The sequence below is a fragment of the Dendrobates tinctorius genome, unplaced genomic scaffold (genome assembly GCF_039654945.1).
Source record: "Dendrobates tinctorius isolate UK_male_01 unplaced genomic scaffold, ASM3965494v1 ptg000086l, whole genome shotgun sequence".
In the NCBI taxonomy this organism is placed as follows: Eukaryota; Metazoa; Chordata; class Amphibia; order Anura; family Dendrobatidae; genus Dendrobates; species Dendrobates tinctorius.
The window spans coordinates 16,689,803-16,713,543 of record NW_027361754.1 but is presented as its reverse complement, the minus strand read 5'-3'; the positions used below and the strand labels follow the sequence as shown (position 1 = coordinate 16,713,543).

Below are 23,741 nucleotides of genomic sequence, written 5' to 3'. Positions count from 1 at the left end.
GTTATCCAAAATTCTAAAATAGCATGGTCGGTACCTCCTAGGGTCCCAGCCACTTTTACCTCCTCAACCATTTCCTCCCTGTTTATAAGGATTAGATCCAAGGTAGCAGTTCCCCTTGTTTTCTCCCCTACCTTTTGGAAGATAAAGTTGTCAGGTTCACAGAACGGAGGCCTGCGCATACCAAGGGGCATGCCAGGGATGGGTACAAGGATGGACACCTGCACGTGCGAGGGCACGCCAGGGACGGGTTCAAAGGCATCGGAATCCGGGGTGCTGGCATCGACCGACAGGGTCCAGGAAGCAGGCTACGGACATCAGCTCCGGACATCAGGCCGCAGTCATCTAGGTCCGGACCTCTGGCAGCGGTCGGCACGGTTACGGAATCCGGCAGGCAAACTAGGGTTCAGAGCAGAGCAAAGAGAGCAAAAGACTTTGTGCAAGAGGAGCACGAAAAGGCACAGTGCGAGAACCAGCGTGCGTGCAAGGGAGCACAGAGACCATAGCTGGGGGCACTGGCAGGTGGTACCGACGATGGCATAAGCAAGCGGGCACCACTAGAGGCGGCATCGCTGCGGCCACGCAGCCGGTAATCACTATAGCACTGGACGGGGGCATGGCTGAGGCACACAGGCGAGCATGGCTAGAGGCGGCACGGTTGAGGCACAAAAGACAGGCACAAGTGACCAGGCACGTGCATGGAGGCACGGAGCCACAAGGCAGGGCTAGGCAAAGATACAGGACAGAGACGCATGCAGAGAGCATGGCAAAGCCTAGTACGAAAAGTGCAAGAGCGCACGAAACATCAGAGGCAAGGCATAGAGTAGTAGACAGGACCCTGCGCATGCAAAGGACATGCCAGGGGCAAAGTACAAGGCGAGGCCTGCACGTACCGAGGGGCACGCCAGGGACAGGGCACAGAATGGAGGCCTGCACGTGTAAACAGACACGTCAGGGACAGGGACAGAGTCTAGCAGCGGAGCTTAGGCCGAAGCCCAGAGCCGGGCCAAGGGAGAACCTTGGGACTAGACAGGGTACAGAGCAGAGGCCTGCACGTGCAGAGAGGCACGCCAGGGACAGGGTACAGAGAGGAGGCCTGCACGTGTAGGGAGACGCATCAGGGACAGGGTACAGAGTGGAGCCTGCACGAGTAGGGAGACACGCCAGCGACAGGGTACAGAGATGAGGCCTGGACGTGTAGGGAGACACGTCAGGGATAGGGTACAGAGAGGGGTACCTGAAGCCACAAAGCAAAGCGAGACAGGAAACATGGAAAGAAACACGGAACAGAATCAGAGCAAACAAGGACTACAAGGCAAAGCAGGGCAAAGACAAAACATGGCATGAAGGACAAACACAAGAAAGGCACGAGACAAGAGACGGAATACAAGCACGGAGCGTGTGTAGAGACGCACTACAGAGCAGAGTGCAAGGGCACAGAATAGAGGGAGCAACCCCACAGACCAAGCGGCCATGCAGAGAAGCAACAAACTACTCAGGCCCTTAGCATAGGAAGGGGCCGTCAGATATAGGGCATAGCACCTCAACTTCCGGGTCAGGACCAGGGAAGAGCTTCCAGTTCAGTCCTCTAGGATCACAGAGCGCGGTCACATGATCAGGGCTTCAGACCTGCAGAGACGATTGCAGAACTAGACAGTGCAGGATCCTAGGAAAGGTCACATGATCAGGGTTTCAGACATGCAGAGACGATTGTAGAACCGGAAAGTGCAGGATCCTAGGAAAGGTCACATGATCAGGGTTTCAGACATGCAGAATCGATTGCAGAACCGGACAGTGCAGGATCCTAGGAAAGGTCACATGATCAGGGATTCTAGACATGACGAGATGATCACAGAAGGCAGAGCAGAAATGCAGGCAGCCTGCAGCTCAACAGACATGAGGTGAGTGTGCACACTGCTCTAGGGAACATGCAGGATAGCAGACACGAGATGCACGTGCACACCGCTCCAGAGGTTCTTGAGGCAAAACAGACAAGGCAGACATGGCGGTCATGACAGTACCCCCCTCCTTAAGCCCTCTCTTACCGGGGCTGGAAAGAAGAAAAAAAAAATTATTCGGCAGAAACCAGAGTTTTGTACAAACCACTCCAACAACGTTGATCCGACATCTGAAAAGGACACTGAACCGGTCAAGACACAGGAGCCGCGGACGAGACACGGGGATCCAGTGGGGAGGACTGCGGGTACACAAGCAAGTCTTCTTACTCTAGCTGCAATCATTTCCAAACAAGTTCAGAGGTCAAGGGCCGGGTCTGATTTACACCAGAAGAGTGGCCGGGGTACCGCCATTTTCAAACGAGTTCAGGAGACATAGACCAGATCAGATTCTTCATCAAACGGGTAGCCGAGGTACCAGCGGAGTCCATGGCCTGAGTATTCTGTGACGAGCGTCAGCTTACACTGAGTCGTTTCTTCTTTGAATGAGTGGACCCTCTGGGCCATGGCACCCACACACACAGGGCGAACTAACCTAGTAAGAACCATCCCCTATACAGGGAGTGTCAGGGGCAAGACCAAGGGGGTGAGCCACCACGGCAGCTGGACCAGACGGCCGGCTCAGGGAAACAACACAAGGCGAGACGAGACATTAGTTCAAAGAAACTTCATTTAAGGAAGGCTTCAGGGATAACATCAGGTACAAACATAACCAGAACAGGGACAGCCTTTCAAGATGCGTGCAAGGGCACGCCAAAGTCCAAGCATGGTACGTGCAGATGGTAGGCAGAGGCACGATGACATCAGACTCCGGACAGCAAGCGAAGATCAACCGGGACATCAGGTTCTGAAGCTCTGTAGGCAATCATCAGGATCCGGACATCCGAAAGTCAGCCAGGGTTCCATGCAAGGAAACAAGACAGGGTTAACGACATGATGCGTGTCAATGGACACGCCAGTTTTGGGTTCACAGGACGGAGGCCTGCGCATGACAAGGGGCATGCCAGGGACTGGTACAAGGACGGAGACCTGCGTGTGTGAGGGCACGCCAGGGACGGGTTCAATGGCATCGGAATCCAGGGTGCTGGGATCGACCGACAGGGTCCAGGAAGCAGGCTACGGACATCAGCTACGGACATCAGGCCGCAGTCATCTATGTCCGGACCTCTAGCAGCGGTCGGCAGGTTACGGAATCCGGCAGGCAAACTAGAGTTCAGAGCAGAGCAAAGAGAGCAAAAGACTTTGTGCAAGAGGAGCACGAAAAGGCACAGTGTGAGAACCAGCATGCGTGCAAGGGAGCACGGAGACCACAGCTGGGGGCACCGGCAGGTGGAACCGACGATGGCATAAGCAAGCGGACACGACTAGAGGCAGCACCGCTGCGGTCACGCAGCCGGTAACCACTATAGCACTGGACGGGGGCACGGCTGAGGCACACAGGCGAGCACGGCTAGAGGCGGCATGTTTGAGGCACAGCAGACAGGCACAGGCGACCAGGCACATGCACGGAGTCGCGGAGCCACAAGGCAGGGCTAGGCAAAGATATAGGACAGAGACACGTGCAGAGAGCACGGCAAAGCCTAGAACGAAAAGTACAAGAGCGCACGAAACATCAGAGGCAAGGCATAGAGTAGTAGACAGGACCCTGCGCATGCCAAGGAGATGCCAGGGGCAAAGTACAAGGTGAGGCCTGTGAGTACCGAGGGGCACATCAGGAACAGGGCACAGAACGGAGGCCTGCACATGTAAACAGACATGTCAGGGACAGGGACAGAGTCTAGCAGCAGAGCGTAGGCCGAAGCCCAGAGCCGGGCCAAGGGAGAACCTTGGGACTAGACAGGGTACAGAGCGGAGGCCTGCACATGCAGAGAAGCACGCCAGGGACAGGGTACAGAGAGGAGGCCTGCACGTGTAGGGAGACACGTCAGGGACAGAGTACAGAGCGGAGCCTGCACGTGTAGGAGACACGCCAGGGACAGGGTACAGAGACGAGGCCTGGACGTGTAGGGAGACACGTCAGGGACAGGGTACAGAGAGGGGTACATGAAGCCACAAAGCAAAGCGAGACAGGAAGCATGGAAAGAAACATGGAACAGAATCAGAGCAAACAAGGACTACAAGGCAAAGCAGGGCAAAGACAAAACAAGGGAAAGGAAGGGCAAACACAAGACAAGGCACGAGACAAGAGACGGAATACGAGCACGGAGCGTGTGCAGAGATGCACTACAGAGCAGAGTGCCACGGCACAGAATAGAGGGAGCAACCCCACAGACCAAGCGGCCATGCAGAGGAGCAACACACAACTCAGGCCCTTAGCATAGGAAGGGGCGGTCTGATATAGGGCATAGAACCTCCACTTCTGGGTCAGGACCAGGGAAGAGCTTCCAGTTCAGCCCTCTAGGATCACAGAGCGCGGTCACATGATCAGGGCTTCAGACCTGCAGAGACGATTGCAGAACCAGACAGTGCAGGATCCTAGGAAAGGTCACATGATCAGGGTTTCAGACATGCAGAGACGATTGCAGAACCGGACAGTGCAGGATCCTAGGAAAGGTCACATGATCAGGGTTTCAGACATGCAGAAACGATTGCAGAACCGGACAGTGCAGGATCCTAGGAAAGGTCACATGATCAGGGATTCTAGACATGACGAGATGATCACAGAAGGCAGAGCAGAACCGCAGTCAGCCTGCAGCTCAACAGACATGAGGTGAGTGTGCACAGTGCTCTAGGGAACATGCAGGATAGCAGACACGAGATGCGCGTGCACACCGCTCCAGGGGTTCTTGAGGCAAAACAGACAAGGCAGACATGGCGGACATGACACACGCTGGTGCTTTCATTGTAGCACGCGTGCAGCCCCAGACATGTAAGGGTATGACAGACCTGTTATTGGCCGATCTCGCATGCCAGGGCCTCGCGTGTCCCTCTAGTAAGCTGGATGCGGACCACGGGGGCATGCCTGAGTCTCGTTCGTTAACGGATTTAAGCTTGCAATCTGTGCAGCTTTTTTGTGGATGGCATGGTTGAGGTTGCCCATTTGGAGTCCAATTAAGCCGCAGGCTCCACTCCTGGTGGTGCCCTTCTGGACATTCCTTTAAGGTTCAGCTTTGTAATCATACTGCCCCCGGAAAACAAACACCTTTCTTGACAGTGACATTCTGGTCAAAGAGCGCGATGACATCACGTCTGTACGCCCTCTGCCTAAACAGTCCAAGTGCAGAGAGATGGAAGATGGGGATGACGAGGGGTCCAGAGTACAGGGATTCTCTAGCGAGGAGACTTATTTAATTGTTTTAAAGGTTGGGACAGCTATTTTTGGGGAGCACAAAACTCTGGAGAATGATTTCTGGGGCCCACCATACAGTGGAGCATTCCAAAGGTGGACATCATCACTGGAGCAGCATTTACAGGGCCCTTTATACACTAGAGCATTAGAAATGGGGCCCATTATATATGGAGCATTATTTGGGCCCATAAGACACTGGAGCTTCATCCATGGTGAACAACATATACTGTAGCATTATGTGGAGCTCATCATATACATGTACTGTATCGAACATTATATGGGACCAATGATTCTGTATGGAGAAATATATGGGCCTCATTACTCTGTATGGCGCACTATGCGGTGGCCATAATAATGTATGGAGGAATATACTGTCTGTTTTTGGAGCTATTGGAGAATTTAAAATGGATATCAGTCATGTGATGTAAGAATTGAAGTATTTTTCATTGTACTGTACCGCTATTTCTCTGCCGTATCAAAGGATCATGAATTGTGGCATGTGTTAAAGGAGCCCAGTGACACTCTTTGGCCCAGGGCCCACGAAAACCTGGAGCCAGCCCTACCCCCCCACAACTTTAGCCAATTAACCCCCAGTTTTCAGTGCGTAACTAGTATTATGAAGTAAATTAAGGTTGACAAGCTTAAGGAATAAGAATTGATGTTTTTGGCATTAAAATGGGCACTCTAGGTGTGTTTCCTGTCCTCCACTCACTGCCGACTTTTCTTCCCCTTTGACTTACATTGGGTTTCGTGTTTCAGTCGGACTTCGACTTTTCACTATAATCGGCCGATTTCGTTCGACCCGACTTTTGCGAAAGTCGGGTTTCGTGAAACCCGACTCAACCCGAAAAAAGGCAAAGTCACTCATCTCTAGTAACTATCATTATGAAGTAAATTAAGGTTGACAAGCTTTAGTAATAAGAATTGATGTTTTTGGCATTGAAATGGGCACTGTAGGTGTGTTTACTGTCTTCCACTCCCTGCCGACTTTGCTTCCCCATTGACTTGCATTGGGTTTCGTGTTTCAGTCGGCCTCCGACTTTTCCCTATAGTCGGCCGATTTCATTCGACCCGACTTTTGCGAAAGTCGGGTTTCATGAAGCCCAACTCGACCCTAAAAAAGGCAAAGTCGCTCATCTCTACTTGAGAGAATTTGCATAACAAGCGTTAAGTCCATTTTCTGTTACTATTGTGAAAATGAACAATTTAGGGCTAAAGCAATATTTTTGTGGGAAAAATTATTTTTTTATTTTCACAGCTCAAGTAAATAAGATCATTTGAAGCACCTGTGGGTTCAAGGTGCTCACTACACCTCTAGATAAAATGCTTGAGGGGTGTACTTTTCAAAATGGGGTCACTTGTGGCGGATTTCCACTGTTTAGGCACACCATGGGCTCTGCAAATGCAACATGATATCAGATATCTACTCCAGTCAATTTTTCACTCCAAAATTCTAATGGTGCTCCCTCCATTCTGGGCCCTGGCGTGATCCCAAACTGTAGTTTTCCCCTACATGCGGATTATCCCACTCGCGAGAAATTGCACAAAAAAATTTATTGTTCAAGTTCTCCTGTTACCTTTGTAAAAATGCAAAATTTGGGGTTAAATTAACATTTTGGTGGGTAAAGTTAAAATGTTCATTTTTTCCTCCCACATTGCTTTAAATCCTGTGAAGCTCCTACTGAAAAGCACCTGCTGAAAAAATTAAAAATTGCTAATTTACTTTTAACCTTCTAGCTTTCTAACAAGAATACCATTGTTTATAAAATTATGCTGATGTAAAGTAGACATAAGGAAAATATTATTAATTAATTTTTTTGTACAACATGACGAAATGGTTTAAAAATATAAAAGTGTAAAGTTTGAAAATTGTAAACCTTTCTAAATTTTTGCCAAAATTCCAATATCTTCACAAAAAAATGCAATGAATATCAATTTAAATTTACCATTAACATAAAGTACAATGTGTGACAAAAAAGCAAATCTCAATCACTGGGATATGCTGAAGTGTCCCAGAGTTATTACCACATAAAGTAACGCTGGTCAGAATTTTAAAATTTGGCCTGGTAAGGAAGGTCAAAACAGACTGTGGGAAAAGCATGTTATTCAAATTTCCAATTTTTTTTTCAGTGACTCGCTTCAGGACAACCAAGGAAAAGTGAGATCAGCCCTTCAACATGTTGTGAAATACAACATAGAGAAAGAAAATATGACGGAGCCGATCGTTTTACCACTGGGAGATTGTGTCATCAGCACTTGGCTCCTAGATATTATCTGTCAAAATGGAGATGATTACGTGAAATATCTCAGAAAGTTCTCAAAGTTGTTGAAATCTGGGGGTCACCTCATATTAATTGGGGTATTAGATGCAACATATTTCATAGTTGGGAAAGACAAATTCAATTATTTCACATATAATGAGGATTTTGCCAGGAAAGCTGTAGTTGAGGCAGGTTTTGTTATTGACCGCTGTGAGGTTAAGAAGAGAACGTTTGTCTGTGACCTTATTGACCATAAGGCCGTCATATTCATTGCAGCTCACAAAGAGAAATCAGAGTAGATACTTACATATCTAAATCTCGGAGTTATGCAGAAAGCTTTTATGCAAACTGCAACATTTATAACAGAATTATTCACATAGAGGGATTCGTAGAAAATCATGGCAACTTGCTTAATTTGTGACTAGTGCGTGACGCAAGTTTTAAAAACTGTGTTTCTAATTACATTGTTTCCAATATAAAAAGTGCTATACATCTTCTAGCCCTAGGGTCTAAAGTGTAAGCTCTTATGGTCAACGAGGTCCCCTCTCTCTCCTTTACCCCACTGATATTTTCCAAGCAATTTAATGCTTCCCAGAACAGAGATTTGCATGAACTTATTGACCAGATAATTAGAAATTCAAAAGATTTGCTGATATCTACTTCTAGGTTCTGTGTTATAAATAAATTTAGAGTTCCATCATAAATGGGAAATGGCTATGGACTTTTACTTGCACTGGGATCTAATTTCATAATGTGAATAATTATAGAAGCCTGACATCTTGGAATCATTTTTCTTTCTTTATTGTTAAATGTCGGTGTTTTGATTCCTAATTTCTTTTTATGAATATGAAATAAAATGAAGCATATTACATCGAAGTGTTCGTGTCTCTCTATGATGCCATTATTTTACTATGTTGCCCAATAGATAACAGGTTTTACAAATCTTGATTTAGAAGCAATAATCATATTCAGAGAGATAAACTTGATATAAACCATATTTCAACATCTGCATACAACCTGTAATCAAAATCATATCAAATAACTTCAGATGTTTGACAAATGCTTTCAAGCAGACTTGGAACTGCATCTGAAACTTGATTGCCACAACTTTGTAAAGTATGTAGCATAAATCGAGGATCGGCTACAGACCAGAATAAACAACATTACCCTAATTATACACTTTATACTATTTCATTTTCTTTGTGTGCACCATTACACCATAGGATAATTTCCTAAATTCCAACCCTGATAAAGTTTAAGAATTGTTCATGATTAGCAGTTTAATCTGGATAGAACAACCGAGGGGTGGCAGACTGGGCAAATGCTCAGGGCCCCCATCCACAAAGGGGGGCTTCTGCAATTCCTCCACACAGTGGAAGAGGATGCTGTACATTCTCCGTAGTCCCAGCACATCTCTCTTTCTTTTCTTCTGCCCCTCCTGGCATGGTTGGGTCAGAAGTTGAGAAGGAGTGGAATAGGCTCACAGCACAGCAGTGCGCAGACTCAGGGGACAGCGGTACTGTGCTTAGCTCCTTTTCATCTATCCTGGGATTTGTCAAGTGAAGGAGCAGCTGGAAAGCATGTACAGTATAAATATATATATATATATATATATATATATATATTGCTCAAAAAAAATAAAGGGAACACTTAATATACATATATATATATATATATATATACTGCTCAAAAAAAATAAAGGGAACACTTAAACAACAAAATATAACTCCAAGTCAGTCACACTTCTGTGAAATCAACACTGATTGTGATTCAATTTCTTCTGCTGTTGTGCAAATGGAATAAACAACAGGTAGAAATGATAGGAAGGTCACTAACATACATGTGTCTGCTCAGTAAGAGTGTCCAGGGTTCCCTTTATTTTTTTTAAGCAGAATACATATATATATTTATTGTAAAACATCTCCACTGTGGACGAGGAGCAGGGCCGGACTGAGATTGAAATTCAGCCCTGGCATTTTTTAAGAACACAGGCCCACGTCTTGTAACTTCTGTAATCTTGCTCTCTAGATAGTCTAAGTACAGGTCAGCAGCATGCAATCCAAACATTTAGTGTTGCGGAGCTGCATAACCAAAAGCCACTTTAGATGAGCCAATAATCATGAAATGTGTGATTATAAGAGCCCATCTTCCTGATTATTGTCTCGTTTACATAGGTCAGTAATAACCTGATGTAAGAGCAAAATGATTATTAGTCACGTGAGACAATTTTTAGCCAGCTTAAAAATCAAAGTTCTTTGCTCGGGGTAAACAGGACATGCGCTCCTGAGAACAGGACATTCTACATTCACAGAGCATATTACCAGTCGCTGTGTGCACCGAGAAGTGCGTCCTCCTGCGTGAATAGGCCATATAGGACACTGACTGACGTGTATATGGCTGGTCGGTGGTCGTGTACGTGCTATAGCACCGTAATGACAGTAAAGTCTCATTCAGACGTCCATTTCTCACGTACATGTTCTATCTGTGGTTTTCAGTATTTCTTTTCCATTATAGTCTATGGTGCTGCTCATAGGCTCATGTTTTTGCAGAGTGTGTCTCCCCAAATGAAAATCGTTTCTTATCGTTGTCACAGACAAAATCACCTACACAAGTCTATGAATCTGTGCCAATCACAGACCCCACATAGATAGCACCAGTGTACGCACTGCGTTGATTAACATTGTAATGTATAGGAGAAGCTTTTAATTAATTTATTTTTCATACGTGAAAATCACTAAAACTTCAGTCTGGGGGCAAGCACACATCACCGGCCCATGTGTAGTGACTCATTAACCAGTTTTTTGCTGCCTTGCCTTCCTTATAGAAGCAGCAGAGGTAACTTTTAAGAAACGAGACTGGAGAGATCATTTTCATGTTGGGATGCATGTATTTTGTGGCTGCAGAACCAAGGTAAGGCTGGGTTCACATTGTGTTTGTGGGCAGCATTTAACGCATCCGTTACATAGCGGCATTAACGCTATGTAACGGATGCGCTAACGCACCCATAGACTGTGATAGATGAGCGCATCGCCTAATCGGCATGAGTATGCGATGTGCCGTCATTCTGTGATGGACCCTCGGACGTGGGCTGCAGTGTTCGGGGGTCCGTCACCGCTAGCACAGACAGGGAAGCTGTGCTAGCGTGATCGCTAAATGCGATCACAATATGACAGTAGCGTTAATGCAGTCCGTCAACGCTATGCGTTGAACGGACTGCATTAACGCAATGTGAACCTAGCCTAAGGGTATGTGCACACATCTTTTTCAGGTGGATTGAAAAAGCGCCACAAACCTGCCACTAAACATGAAATTAGTGCACAGCAATGTAAAACCACATAGCTGTAACTGCTCCGTCTGTTACTTCTTTTAACTGCTTCAGTGCTCGGAAACTGAGGCCATTAAAAGAAGTAGCACATTCTGTCACTTGTAACTATCAGGCTATGTGCACATGTCTGGAATTCCCGCATATTTTATGCGCTTTTGCCGCATTTTTTAGTCGTGTAAATGCGGCGTAAACGTTGCTGTGCTAATGCTGCTTATTTTTCCGTGGCAAAATCGCATTGCGGAAAAATACGCAGCATGCTCATTCTCTGTGTGGAATCGTGGGAATTTCGCACACATAGGAATGCATTGTTCCGCCAACTTTCTGCATGTGGCTATGCCCATCATGCGCAAAGTGAGCGGAAAATGTGCGGATGGTACCCAGAGTCTGGAGGAGAGGAGATTCTCCTCCAGGCCCTGGGTACCATATCCCTGTTAAAAAGGAATTAAAATAAAAAATCTTGATAGTCTCACCTTCCGGCGTCCCACGCAGCGTTCCCAGGTCTCAGTGATGCTCCTGGCAAGTCCCGTTCCCAGTAATGCCTTGCGACAATGACCTTTGATGAAGTCATGAGACCGCTACGTCATCAAAGGTCATTGTCGCAAGGCATTGCTGGGAACGGGACTTGCCGGGAGCATCGCTAAGGCCTGGGGACGCTGTGGGGGACGCCGGAAGGTGAGAAAAACACGATTTTTTTTATTTATTATTATTTTTAACATTATATCTTTTTACTATTGATGCCGCATTGGCAGCCTCAATAGTAAAAAGTTGGTCACACTTGTCAAACACTATGTTTGACGAGTGTGACCAACCTGTCAATCAGTTTTCCAAGCGATGCTACAGATCGCTTGGAAAGCGCTAGCATTCTGCAAGCTAATTATGCTTGCAAAACACTAGTTAAAATGCGGGAGATACGCAGGAAGTATGCATGCGGAATTCTAGAGTATTTCCCGCAGCAGGGAGTTGCCGCGGCAATTCCGCAACATGTGCACATAGCCTAATAGAAACTATTGAGAAAAGACGACGGTGGCACAAAAAAACATGGCGCCTTCAGGTAAAAGACTTGAGACACTTTCCTTAAGCAGCTCTGCCACCTGGAATAAAACTGTGTGCACATACCCTAGATACAAACATTAGGCTACAGCACCCTGCAAATGCTGAATACAAGAATCTTTCTAAGGCCGGGGTCCCACTAGCGTGTGTGATGTGACAAACTCGTACGAGTCTCTCGCATCAACACTCGGCACTGACGCTGGCACTCAGACCGGAGTGTGCGGCTACATGTTTTTCTAAGGGCCAATGCAGACTGCCACATATATTCTTTCATCTGAGAAAATCGGCCAATTATACTGTACAGCTGACACTTGGATCAAGCTCTGACCCGAGTGTCAGCATAGTGTGGTCCGATTGTCTAGGATGAGAGAATCAGAGAACACTGAGGAAAAGATGGATAACAAAATATTCTCCATTGTGTCATCAAAGTGCAGTCCGATGTTTTCCATGCACTCATTGAATTGCATTATTGAGTGTGATCGAAATATCAGCTCAAACTCGGACATGCAGCAATGGCTTCGTCTGTCTGAGAAAAATATTGTACATGTGCAGGGCCCCATATACTAACACTGGTCCGAGTGAGATCCAATGTTTTTTTTCTCACACACTTGGACCAATAATACGGCGTCTGCACAAACCCTAACACTACACAACTAAATATGTGATCTGGCCAAAGAACCAACTTATTACACCAATACAAATAACAGAATACCAGAACCAGGGTTACTATACACAAATGGCAACAAAACCTAGCTGACCAAATCACACGGAAATGATGTGAAAATTGCTTCATTTTAAAAGGATGTGTCATTTTAAGAAAAAGGTAGACAGAGGCATAGGACCACCCCGCCTACCCCACAAAAAAAAGCAAACTGAAAAGAAAAAAAGGGTTTAAAGCTATTCCGAAATTTAAAGGGAACCTGTCACCAGATTTTGAGTCTCTCAACAAATGTCATCACTATTATCTGCTCTGTGCTGCATTACACAAATGTGTATATTGACTCCTGCCTTCCCCATGTATAGCCCCAAAACCATCTGTGGTGTGTGCGCCTCCTCTCTGCTTCTAATCACCACTCTCCAGCTCTGATTGGTGTGGATGACTCCTCCTGCGTCATCCACATAGTGCAACGAAATCTTACACCTGTGCAGTAGCATCGCTGACCTGTCCACTTTGCTCTGCGGCTGGAGCAAGGCACATTATTGCATAAGATGTAATTCCAGCACAGGTGAAAGTGCGCCTGCGTGGGATGGTGATGCTACTGTGCAGGCGTAAGATTTTGCTCTGATATGTGGATGACACATCATCCATAGTTATCAGAGTCGAAAGACGTAGTTTAGGAGCAGAAAGGAGGCACACAGTGAAGAGATGATGCCTGACCAGTCTCACTGAAATACAGCATGGGAGCAACTCAGATGTTTTGTTTGGGGGTAAACAGGTGGTCAGGAGACAATATACATGTGGGTGTAATGCATCACAGAGCAGGTAAAGGCAGCTGCATTTGTTGAAAGACTCAACCACTGATGAGATGTTCCCTTTAAAAATATATACAACACAAGGCTGTAAAATGCAAGTCACAGACATACAGGGTGGGCAGCCAGCCTTGGGGGGTCATGATTCTGCAGCATTAAGGTACTGTCACACTAAGCGATATCGCTAACAATATCGCTATAACTTGTGACGTTATAGCGATATTGTTAGTGATATCGCTGTGTCTGATACTTACCTACGACCCGCTCCCCCGCTGGTTATCGCTGATCGCGCGAGAACGTTCAGGACCGCTTCTCGTCGTCAGCTTCCTGCAGCGCTTCCTGTGGAGAGACGAACGACGAGCGTGGAGCCGGGCGGGAGGACGCAGGATCGCCTAGTGAGACAGGTAAGTAGCGACCCCCGACCCCAGCGATGTCGCTGGTGAGATCTGCCTGTGTGGCAGCTCACTAGCGACCACTTAGCGATGCACCAGCGATCCTGACCGCGTCATATCGGTGGTCGGGATCGCTGGTACATTGCTTAGTGTGACAGTACCTTTAGGCTGTGTGCACACGTCCAGAATTCCAGCGGATTTTATGCATTTTTGCCGCATTATTTTGCTGCGAAAACACTGCAAAAATGCATAACATAAGCAACCCATTGCATTCAATGGCATTCCGCACATGCTGTGCTAATGCTGCATATTTTTCCGCAGCAAAATCGCATCGCGGAAAAATATGCAGCAGGCTCATTCTTTTTGTGCGGATGGCACCCAGGATCTGGAGGAGAGGAGACTGTCCTCCAGGCCCTGGGTACCATATCCCTGGTAAAAAAAATTAAAATAAAAAATCATGATATTCTTACCTTCCGGCATCCCTCGCAGCGACCCCAGGCCTCAGCGATGCTCCCACCAACTCTCGTTTCCAGTGATGCCTTGCGCAACAATGACCTTTGATGATGTCACAGTCTCGCTTGATGGTATGTCATCAAAGGTCTTAGTCGCAAGGCATCGCTGGGAACGGGAGCATCGCTGAGGCCTGGGGACGCTTTGAGGGACGCCGGAAGGTGAGAATATCACAATTTTTTTTTATTATTATTATTTTTAATATCCTATCTTTTTACTACTGATGCTGCATAGGCAGCCTCAATAGTAAAAAGTTGGTCACACTAGTCAAACACTATGCTTGACAACCAGAAAAAATTCCTCATAGATAACTAAGATGCCTTCAAAAGTTAAATGACCCAAAAAGAGCAAATTGAAGGGCAAGAATCAAAATATATAAAAACACAAATTTTATTATGTCACATATAAAAACTACATAGCACAACACAATAGTCTGAAGTACCAAAGAGTAAGGACCGATATATAAAGAAGCATACAGGGGGTGTAGCCGAAATAAGGTGATATACAAAGGTATGTGCCAAAATTTAGACTGCATAAATACCTAAGTTGCCCCATAAGCATACACAGGGATATAAGGTATACATCAAAAAGCATTCGTCAGAATAAACGAATAGCTGTGGCATCTAATTCAAATGAAAAAACGCCATGAAATAGAAAAATGTAAATAAGATATCCCTATGATAACCTATGTCCATAGCTGCTTAAAGTAACATATCACAATATATAAAAAAAATGTTTACCTTCAGTCATGGTGCCAATATGGGATAACCGCCTGTGAGAACACACCTCGACACGCGTTACACCTCCACAACATGAAACCGTCCAGTAAACCATCCAGTAAAACACCCTTTACTGTGCCACATACCTCCCTCTTATGTTCAACCCTAGAGGGGTGGACACATGACATACAGTGAACTCTGGACAGGGCATTTGCATTGCCCTGTAGTCTGCCTGCCCGATGTTCTACTGAAAATCTAAAATTTTTCAGGGACAGGAACCAACTGGTGACTCGGGCATTCCTCTCCTTAGCTTGACTCATCCACGTAAGAGGGGAATGATCTGTCACCAACCGAAATGTTCTCCTCAGCAAATAGTAGTGCATTGACTCCAGTGCCCACTTGATGGCCAGGCACTCTCTCTCCACAATACTGTACCTGGTTTTAGCTGGGGTAAGATTCCGGCTTAGGAAACTAACAGGATGCTCTTCCCCGTTAACCTCCTGAGACAGCACGGCACCGAGTCCTATCTCAGAGGCATCAGTCTGCACAACGAACTCTCTTTTGAAATTTGGATTGATCAGGACTGGTGTTCCACACAGTACCTTTTTTAACTTTGTAAAGGCCCCCTCTAATTGATCATTCCAATGGACCATCACAGATTTCCTTCCTTTTAAGCAGTCTGTTAAAGGCGCGAACAGGGTTGCAAAGTTGGTAATGAACCGCCTGTAATATTCCACCAAAACTAAAAAGGCTTTTACCTGTTTTGGTGTGAGGGGATGGGGCCAGTTCTGATTTGCCTCCACTTTGTTTACTTGAGGCTTGAGAACTCCTCTCCCAATGATGTAACCCAAGTACCGAGCTTTCTCCAACCCTATGGAACACTTCTTTGGGTTGGCAGTTAGCCCTGCTTGTCGCAAAGTCTATCACTGCCTGTTCTTTTGCTAAGTGACTTTCCCAGTCAGTGCTGTACACAATAATATTGTCTACATAGGCTGAGCCATAGCGGCGATGGGGACGGAAAACAATATCCATTAATCGCTGGAACATCTCTGGTGCTCCATGCAACCCAAAGGGTAACACCTTATACTGGAATAGCCCCTCGGGCGTTACAAAAGCCGTTTTTTCCTTCACCTCCTCTGTTAGGGGTACCTGCCAATAACCTTTTGTGAGGTCCAGAGTTGTAAAATACAGTGCCTGCCCAAATCGCTCTATCAGCTCATCAACCCTTTAGTCAGACTTTGGCCTGTGGCTCCGTGACAATGTCATGTTGGATTAGGGAGGTGTGTCCGGGGAGCTCCGAAAAAACATCTGTATTTCGGCTAATGAACTCCCGGCCTCCTGAACCTATCTAGGAGACAAAGTATCTGCAATTTTTACTGTGGGTTGGGCGTCTCCTGCCTCGCCTCGAGGTAATGGAGCCTTCTCCATTTGAAACGCAGGCTGCGGACTATCCCCACCAAGGTTTTCTCTATCTTTCCAAGGTTTAAGCCCTTTCCTACAATGGACGTAATATTCCGTCCATGTGACCTGGGACCTAAGTCCCATGGACGGAATATTACGTCATAGCGATCAGCGGCACCCACATGGTGAGCGCCGCTGATCGCGGCCGGGTGTCAGCTGATTATCACAGCTGACACCCAGCACAATGTGTCAGGGGCGGTCACGGACCGCCCCCCGACACGTTAACCTCTGGCACACCGCGATCAAAAAACAAGCTGTTACAAAGCATCATCAGCAAAAAAATAAAAAAGTTATAGCTCGCAGAATAAAGCGATGCAAAAATAACTATTTTTTATTTAAAATTGTTTTCATTGCATGAAAATGCTAAAACATAAAAAAAGACATAAATGAGGTATCGCTGTAACTGTACTGACCCGAAGAATAAAACCGCTTTATCAATTTTACCGCAGGCGGAACGGTGTAAACGCACCCCCCAAAAGAAATTCATGAAATGCTGGTTTTTGTTCATTCTGCGTCCCAAAAATCGGAATAAAAAGCGATCAAAAGATGTCACGTGCCCGAAAATGATACCAATAAAAACGTCAACTCGTCCCGCAAAAAAAAAAACCTCACATGACTCAATGGGTCAAAATATGGAAAAATTTTAGCTCTCAATATGTGGTGATGCAAAAACTATTTTTACAATAAAAAGCGTCTTTTAGCATGTGACAGCTGCCAAAAGTAAAAACCGCCATAAATAGTAAATCAAATCCCCCATTAGTTAGGGAAAAATAATAAAATTAAAAAAATGTATTTATTTCCATTTTCCCGTTAGGGTTAGGGCTAGGTTTAGGGCTAAGGCTAGGGCTAGGGTTAGGGCTAGGGTTAGGGTTAGGGTTAGGGCTAGGGTTAGGGCTGAGATTAGGGTTAGGGGTGTGTTGGGGTTAGGGTTGGAGTTAGAATTGGGGGGTTTCCACTGTTTGGGCACATCAGATGCACTCCAAATGCAACACGGCATCTGATCTCAATTCCAGCCAATTCTGCGGTGAAAAAGTCAAATGGCGTTCCTTCCCTTCCAAACTCTGCCATGCGCCCAAACAGTGTTTTACCCCCACATATGGGGTATCGGCCTACTCAGGACAAATTGCAAAACAACTTTGGGGTCCAATTTCTCCTGTTACCCTTAAGAAAATAAAAAGTTGGGGCAAAAATATCATTTTTGTGGAAAAAAATGTTCTTTTTATTTTCATGCCCGGGCGTTATAAACTTCTGTGAAGCATTTGGGGGTTTAAAGTGCTCACCACACATCTAGATAAGTTCCGTGGGGGGTCTAGTTTCCAAAATGGGGTCACTTTTTGGCAGTTTGAATAGTTTAGGCACATCAGAGGCTCTCCAAACGCACATGACACCCGCAGACCATTTCATCAAAGTCTGCATTCCAAAACATCACTACTTCCCTTCCGAGCCCCGACGTGTGCCCATACAGTAGTTTTCTCCCACATATGAGGTATCAGTGTACTCAGGACAAATTGGACAACAAATTTTGCGGTCCAATTTCTCCTGGTACCCTTGGGAAAATAAAAAAAATTGGGGACTAAATGATCATGTTTGTGGAAAAAATACGATTGTTTTATTTTAACGCCCGTGCATTATAAACTTCTGTGAAACCCTTGGGGGTTCAAAGTGCTCACCACACATCTAGATAAGTTCCTTAGGGGGTCTAGTTTCCAAAATGGTGTCATTTGTGGGGGGTTGCCACTGTTTTGGTACATCAGGGGCTTTCCAAACGCGACATGGTGTCCGATCTCAATTCCAGCCAAAAAAGTCAAATGGCGCTGCTTCCCTTCCGAGCTCTGCCATTCACCCAAATAGTCATTTACACCCACATATGGGGTATCAGTGTCTTCAGGACAAATTGCATAATAACTTTTAGGGTCCTATTACCCTTGGAAAAATAAGAATTGAGGGTGAAAAGATCATTTTTGTGGAAAAAATATGATTTTTTAATTGTACGGCTGTACGTTATAAACTTCTGTGAAGCCCTTGGGGGTTCAAAGTTCTCACCACACATCTAGATAAGTTCCTTAGGGGGTCTAGTTTCCAAAATGGTGTCATTTGTGGGGGGTTGCCACTGTTTTGGTACATCAGGGGCTTTCCAAACGCGACATGGTGTCCGATCTCAATTCCAGCCAAAAAAGTCAAATGGCGCTGCTTCCCTTCCGAGCTCTGCCATTCACCCAAATAGTCATTTACACCCACATATGGGGTATCAGTGTCTTCAGGACAAATTGCATAATAACTTTTAGGGTCCTATTACCCTTGGAAAAATAAGAATTGAGGGTGAAAAGATCATTTTTGTGGAAAAAATATGATTTTTTAATTGTACGGCTGTACGTTATAAACTTCTGTGAAGCCCTTGGGCTTCACAGAACTACTGTAGTACTTTGTCATCTTTCTTTATTCGTTCCAAATTTAACTGTTTATCTCCCTGTGAGGAGTACCTTTATTGTTCAATTAAATTGTTAACCATTTCTCTTCCTTCCTTGCATCACTGCATCCAGCAACCTGCTTACAGCGGCACACATTGTGACGTCATGATGTTCCTACATTTGTTGCTCAAGTGACAGCACAGAGCACTCTGACTTCCGATGCTATTTGATCCAGAAGTCCCAGAAGAAGCAGAAGAGAATGCATGGAAAGGGAAAAGAAAAGATGTGGAGAATCTGACGGGGGGCTGCAGGGACAGTAGGGCAAGTGGGTGATAGTTTAGTAATCTTTTTTTTACATTCAATGATTATTAAAGTGCACCTGTCAGCTGTTTTGACTGCTAAAAGATGTGGCCACTGCCTTTCAGGGCTTATCTACAGCATTCTATAATGCTGTAGATAAGCCCCTGATCCAACCTGCAAGATAAGAAAAATGAATTTTATTATACTCATCAAGCGGGGCAGTCCGGTGCGGTCCGATGGGTGTTGCAGTTCCGGGGCCGGTGCCTCCCATCTTCTTGCAATAACGTCCTCCTGCTTGCTTCATCGCTCCCAGAATCCCTCTTCTGCACAGGCATACTTCTCTGCCCTATTGAGGACAGAGCAAAGTACTGCAGTGCCCATCTTATAGCGGCTAAAATAGATGACAGGTTCCTTTTAAGGTCTGGGACCAGAATTGACCCCAGAGCATAACAAGGAACATTCAACCCGCAGAGAAGAACTTTGCTGTAAATTGAAATTCCCTCAAAATTTTATTCAATCTCGGCAGATTTGATCACATCTCTAAGTTATGCTAATGAATATTTTTATCCTTTTAAGCTGTGGCCAAGTCAATTTCCAAGTTTGGAATCATTGTTTCAATTTCTGCTGCACGGTTGAGGATGATCACATGCTCTTTTTGAGATCCAGTGCAGAGTATTTGGGAATTATTGTTTTTTTAATATTGTTCTTTTTGTCATAAAAATGATTTGAATATTGAAGGTTATCCAAATCACCAAGTAAATATAAGATCCCATGACTCTCTAAATAAAGGTGATAACTCATGACATGGAAATTAATTCATACATGCTTCGTAAACTGATTCCATCTGACTATATAAAGACCTGTCCTTAAGCATCGATGCAAAAGGAGTCATCCCCATCTGGTATACACGATTCAACAATGGATTCCAGTACCTACAAATTCTATCATGAAAATGGCTTAGATTCCAGACAACATTTGGAGCATTACTTGTCAGATAACCCTGAAATGGCCTTTGGAGAGGATATTGTGGAATTTCCCATTAAAAATCTTACAAAAACTTTCACAGAGGGTATGTACTTTTACATTTCTATGTTTATTGGCTTTAAATATATACAAGTGGGGCAAAATTTTTTTCCCGAGATTGGGGATTGGGTAGAGAGAGTGGCAAGCAAGTTGTTCCATGCGTACATGTAAGTTATAGGATGAAATAGGTTTTACACTGAGAATTCTAGTGATGACTGATAAGTAGTGATGAATGAGCATTAAAATGCTCGGGTGCTCGTTGCTCGGGTCGAGCAAATTGGAACGCTCGGGTGCTCGATCCAATCAATGAGCCCAGTGTAAGTCTATGGGAAACCCGAGCATGTTTGCCACAACCCCCCCCAGGGTCTTTTTATGGGAACAGTGCTGAAATGACATGGGAGAGACCCCTGGAAGCATTTCTGACTCCCAGATCACTGCTGTGAATAATGTTGTCAGAGACTTATGCCACTTTTCCGGGCGCACAATAAAACAAAAACAAAACCAAGATTGATTTCACTGGGAAATATGTTAAGGAATATCCTTTCCAGGGTTAATATTTGTATGTAAAGCAAAACAAATAACCCAAAACAAAAATGTTCCTCCACCACTTGGGCTATGTTGACATGTTGCGTTTTTGATGCGTTTTTCAACTTTAGCATTGCTTTCAACCAAGACAAATGCATTCACTGGGAAATGTCATTTTAACATTTTACAACTTTAGCTAGCCATGTTGTGCTTGACACATCATCAGACACATCCTGTTTTATTCATGAAGGAGGGACTGTTAAAAGAGGAGGGCCATCAGGCGGACTTTAAAATTATTAAAGGGACAGCAGTTTGTCCTCACCATTCTTAGAGAGCCATCAGCTGGCTATGCTTTATTGTTCCCATTATTAAACAGTGGGTCTCCTATACTGTTATTGTCTATGCATTGAATGCAAGGCCTGCCCCAAATTTGGATACAATCCTATAACCCACTGAACAGACGTCCTAAATGGCCACTTCAAACCAAAGTTCCCCTTGTTATTTATTTGGTACTGCCATACTGTTAGCCTATGATTTGAATGCAAGACCTGCCCTGTCCCAAAGTTACATGCACCCCAATAACCCTTTGAACCAACATACTGGATGGCCACATGAAACCAAAGTTCCCATTTTTCTTATTTAGCTACTATCATAATGTTAGTCTATGCATTGAATGCAAGGCCTGCCCTGCTTCAAAGATGCACGCACCCCAATAACCCTTTGAACCAACTTACTGGATGGCCACATGAAACCAAAGTTCCCATTTTTCTCAATTTACTACTCCCATAATGTTAGCCAATGCATTGACTGCAAGACCTGCCCTGCCCCAAAGTTACACACAACCCAATAACCCTTTGAACCAACGTACTGGATGGACACATGAAACCAAAGTTCCCATTTTTCTTAATTTGTCACTCCAATCCTGTTTGCCCATGAAGGCCTGCTCCAAATTTGGATGCACCCCAATACCCCTTGGAAGAGATGTGGAGGATGGCCTAATAAAAATCTTTTCCAAATTTAAAGGAGCAGGTCTCCTATGGTTGTAATGAGTAGAGTTGAGCGACTTTTGGTTTTTTAGGGTCGCGTTTCGTTTCGTGAAACCCGACTTTTCCAAAAGTCAGGTCGAGCAAGATCGTCCGATTATAGGGAAAAGTCGGGTTCGTCCCGAAACACGAAACCCAATGTAAGTCAATGGGGAATAAAAGTCGGCAGTGAGAGGAGGACAGGAAACACACCTACAGTGCCATTTGAATGCCAAAAGCATCACTTCTTCTTACTTAAGCTTGTCAACCTTAATTAACTTCATAATACAAGTTACGCACTGAAAAATGGGGGTTATTTGGCTACAGTTGTGGGGGGGAGGGCTGGCTCCAGGTTTTCATGTGCCCTGGGCGAAAGAGCGCCCCTTTAACACATACCACAACTCATCATGCTCCGATACGGCAGAGAAATAGCGGTATAGTACAATGAAAAATACTTCACTTTTTACATCTCATGACGAGGCCCATCTATTTCTCCATACAGAATCATTGGTCCCATATAATGTTTGAAACAGTATATGATGAGCTCCACATAATGCTACAGTATATGTTGGTCCCCATGGATGAAGCTCCACTGTCTTATGGGCCCAAATAATGCTCCAAACATAATGGGCCCCATTTCTAATGCTCTAGTGTATAATGGGCCCTGTAAATGCTGCTCCAGTGTCTGATGTCCACCTTTGGAATGTTCCAGTGTATGGTGGGCCCCATCTATCATTCTCCAGAGTATAGTGCTCCCCAAAAATTGCTGTCCCAACATTGAAAACAATCAAATAAGTCTCCTCGCTAGGGAATCCCTGTACTTGTCTGGACTCCTCGCCGTCCCCATCTTCCATCTCACTGCACAGTATTTCAACTTTGCAAGTGCTGTGATCCTGAGCAAGCAGGGGGGGCCCACTCGTTGGCGATGGCACTGGCACAGGGCCCCTGATAGTACGGTGGTGTGTCTGATGGCGGGTGGGCCGAACCTGCACTTTCATCTGCAGCTTCCTCTTTGTCACCGTGTAAGATGGAACTGTAAATGGGAGGGGTAACCTGAGTTTCATCAGGGTCAGATTCAGGCCGAGTAGCGTGCGATGGGAATGTAGTGGTCTGGGTCAATGTACCAGCAGATTCATCGAGCAGTGGCTGGGCATCAGTGCACTTGTGTCGCCCCCAGGAGTACGGTCGCCACAGTGGCATTACCTTCCTCCTAGGGAGTGTGATGTCATGCTTGGGAGCAACGAACGATCTCTCTAGCAGGTTAACTGATTGGGCGGCGTTATTCCCACGAGTCACGACCTTCCAAACAGCGTTCATGAAGGCAAAGTGTTTGTTTTACGTGGGCAGTATGGTTGCCAAGCTGAACCTTAAAGGAATGTCCAGAAGGGCACCACCAGGAGTGGAGCCTACGGTTAAATTCGACTCCTCCTGGGAAACCTCAAACATGCCAGCTGCAGAACAGATGCACACATTGCAAGCTTAATTCCGTTAACGAACGAGACTCCGTCATGCCCCGCGGTCCGAGTCCGGCTTACTAGAGGGACACGTGAGGCTCTGGCACATGAGATTGGCCAATAACTGGTGTGTCATGCCCTTACATGTCCGTGGCTGCATGTGCGCTACACTGAAAAGGCCAGCGTTTGTCGCCTACAGGTGCAGATAACCCGCTGAACAACGTTAGTGTAATCACTGATTACAATTATTACCCGCGAACAATGATTTCCCAGTAAGTGCAGGTCAACCGCAGTTCCGGAATTAGGCCTAACCGTCATTCCTGAAAAAATGAAAAACTTACGTGTGCAAACCACAGGTGATGTAGCTTGCTTAACAGCTCGCCAGCCGTTCTCACGCCCAGTATGGATTACACGTGATTGCACAAAGGTGAGAAAGGGTACCGTATCCCCGGATAACATGTATGGATAGCGTACACATTCAAAATATATGTCTATACATCAGGAGGCAGGCTCAGACGGAGTTAGGCCCAGTATGGATTGCACGTGATTGCACAAAGGTTAGAAAGGGTACCATATCCCC

General features: G+C 45.5%; 2 protein-coding genes across 2 annotated transcripts in view; both read left to right on the top strand.

Moving 5' to 3' along the window:
- LOC141097720 (indolethylamine N-methyltransferase-like) overlaps nucleotides 1–8,373 on the top strand; it is a 64,166-nt gene extending 55,793 nt beyond the window's left edge. Inside the window, exon 3 of the mRNA XM_073585094.1 lies at nucleotides 7,372–8,373. Within this exon, the coding sequence (XP_073441195.1) occupies nucleotides 7,372–7,801 (430 nt within the window). The 3' untranslated portion in view covers nucleotides 7,802–8,373. The remainder of the gene's footprint in view (nucleotides 1–7,371) is intronic.
- Nucleotides 8,374–19,988: 11,615 nt separating this feature from the next.
- Nucleotides 19,989–23,741, top strand: part of LOC141097719 (nicotinamide N-methyltransferase-like) — a 61,630-nt gene continuing 57,877 nt past the window's right edge. Inside the window, exon 1 of the mRNA XM_073585093.1 lies at nucleotides 19,989–20,206. Within this exon, the coding sequence (XP_073441194.1) occupies nucleotides 20,014–20,206 (193 nt within the window). The 5' untranslated portion in view covers nucleotides 19,989–20,013. The remainder of the gene's footprint in view (nucleotides 20,207–23,741) is intronic.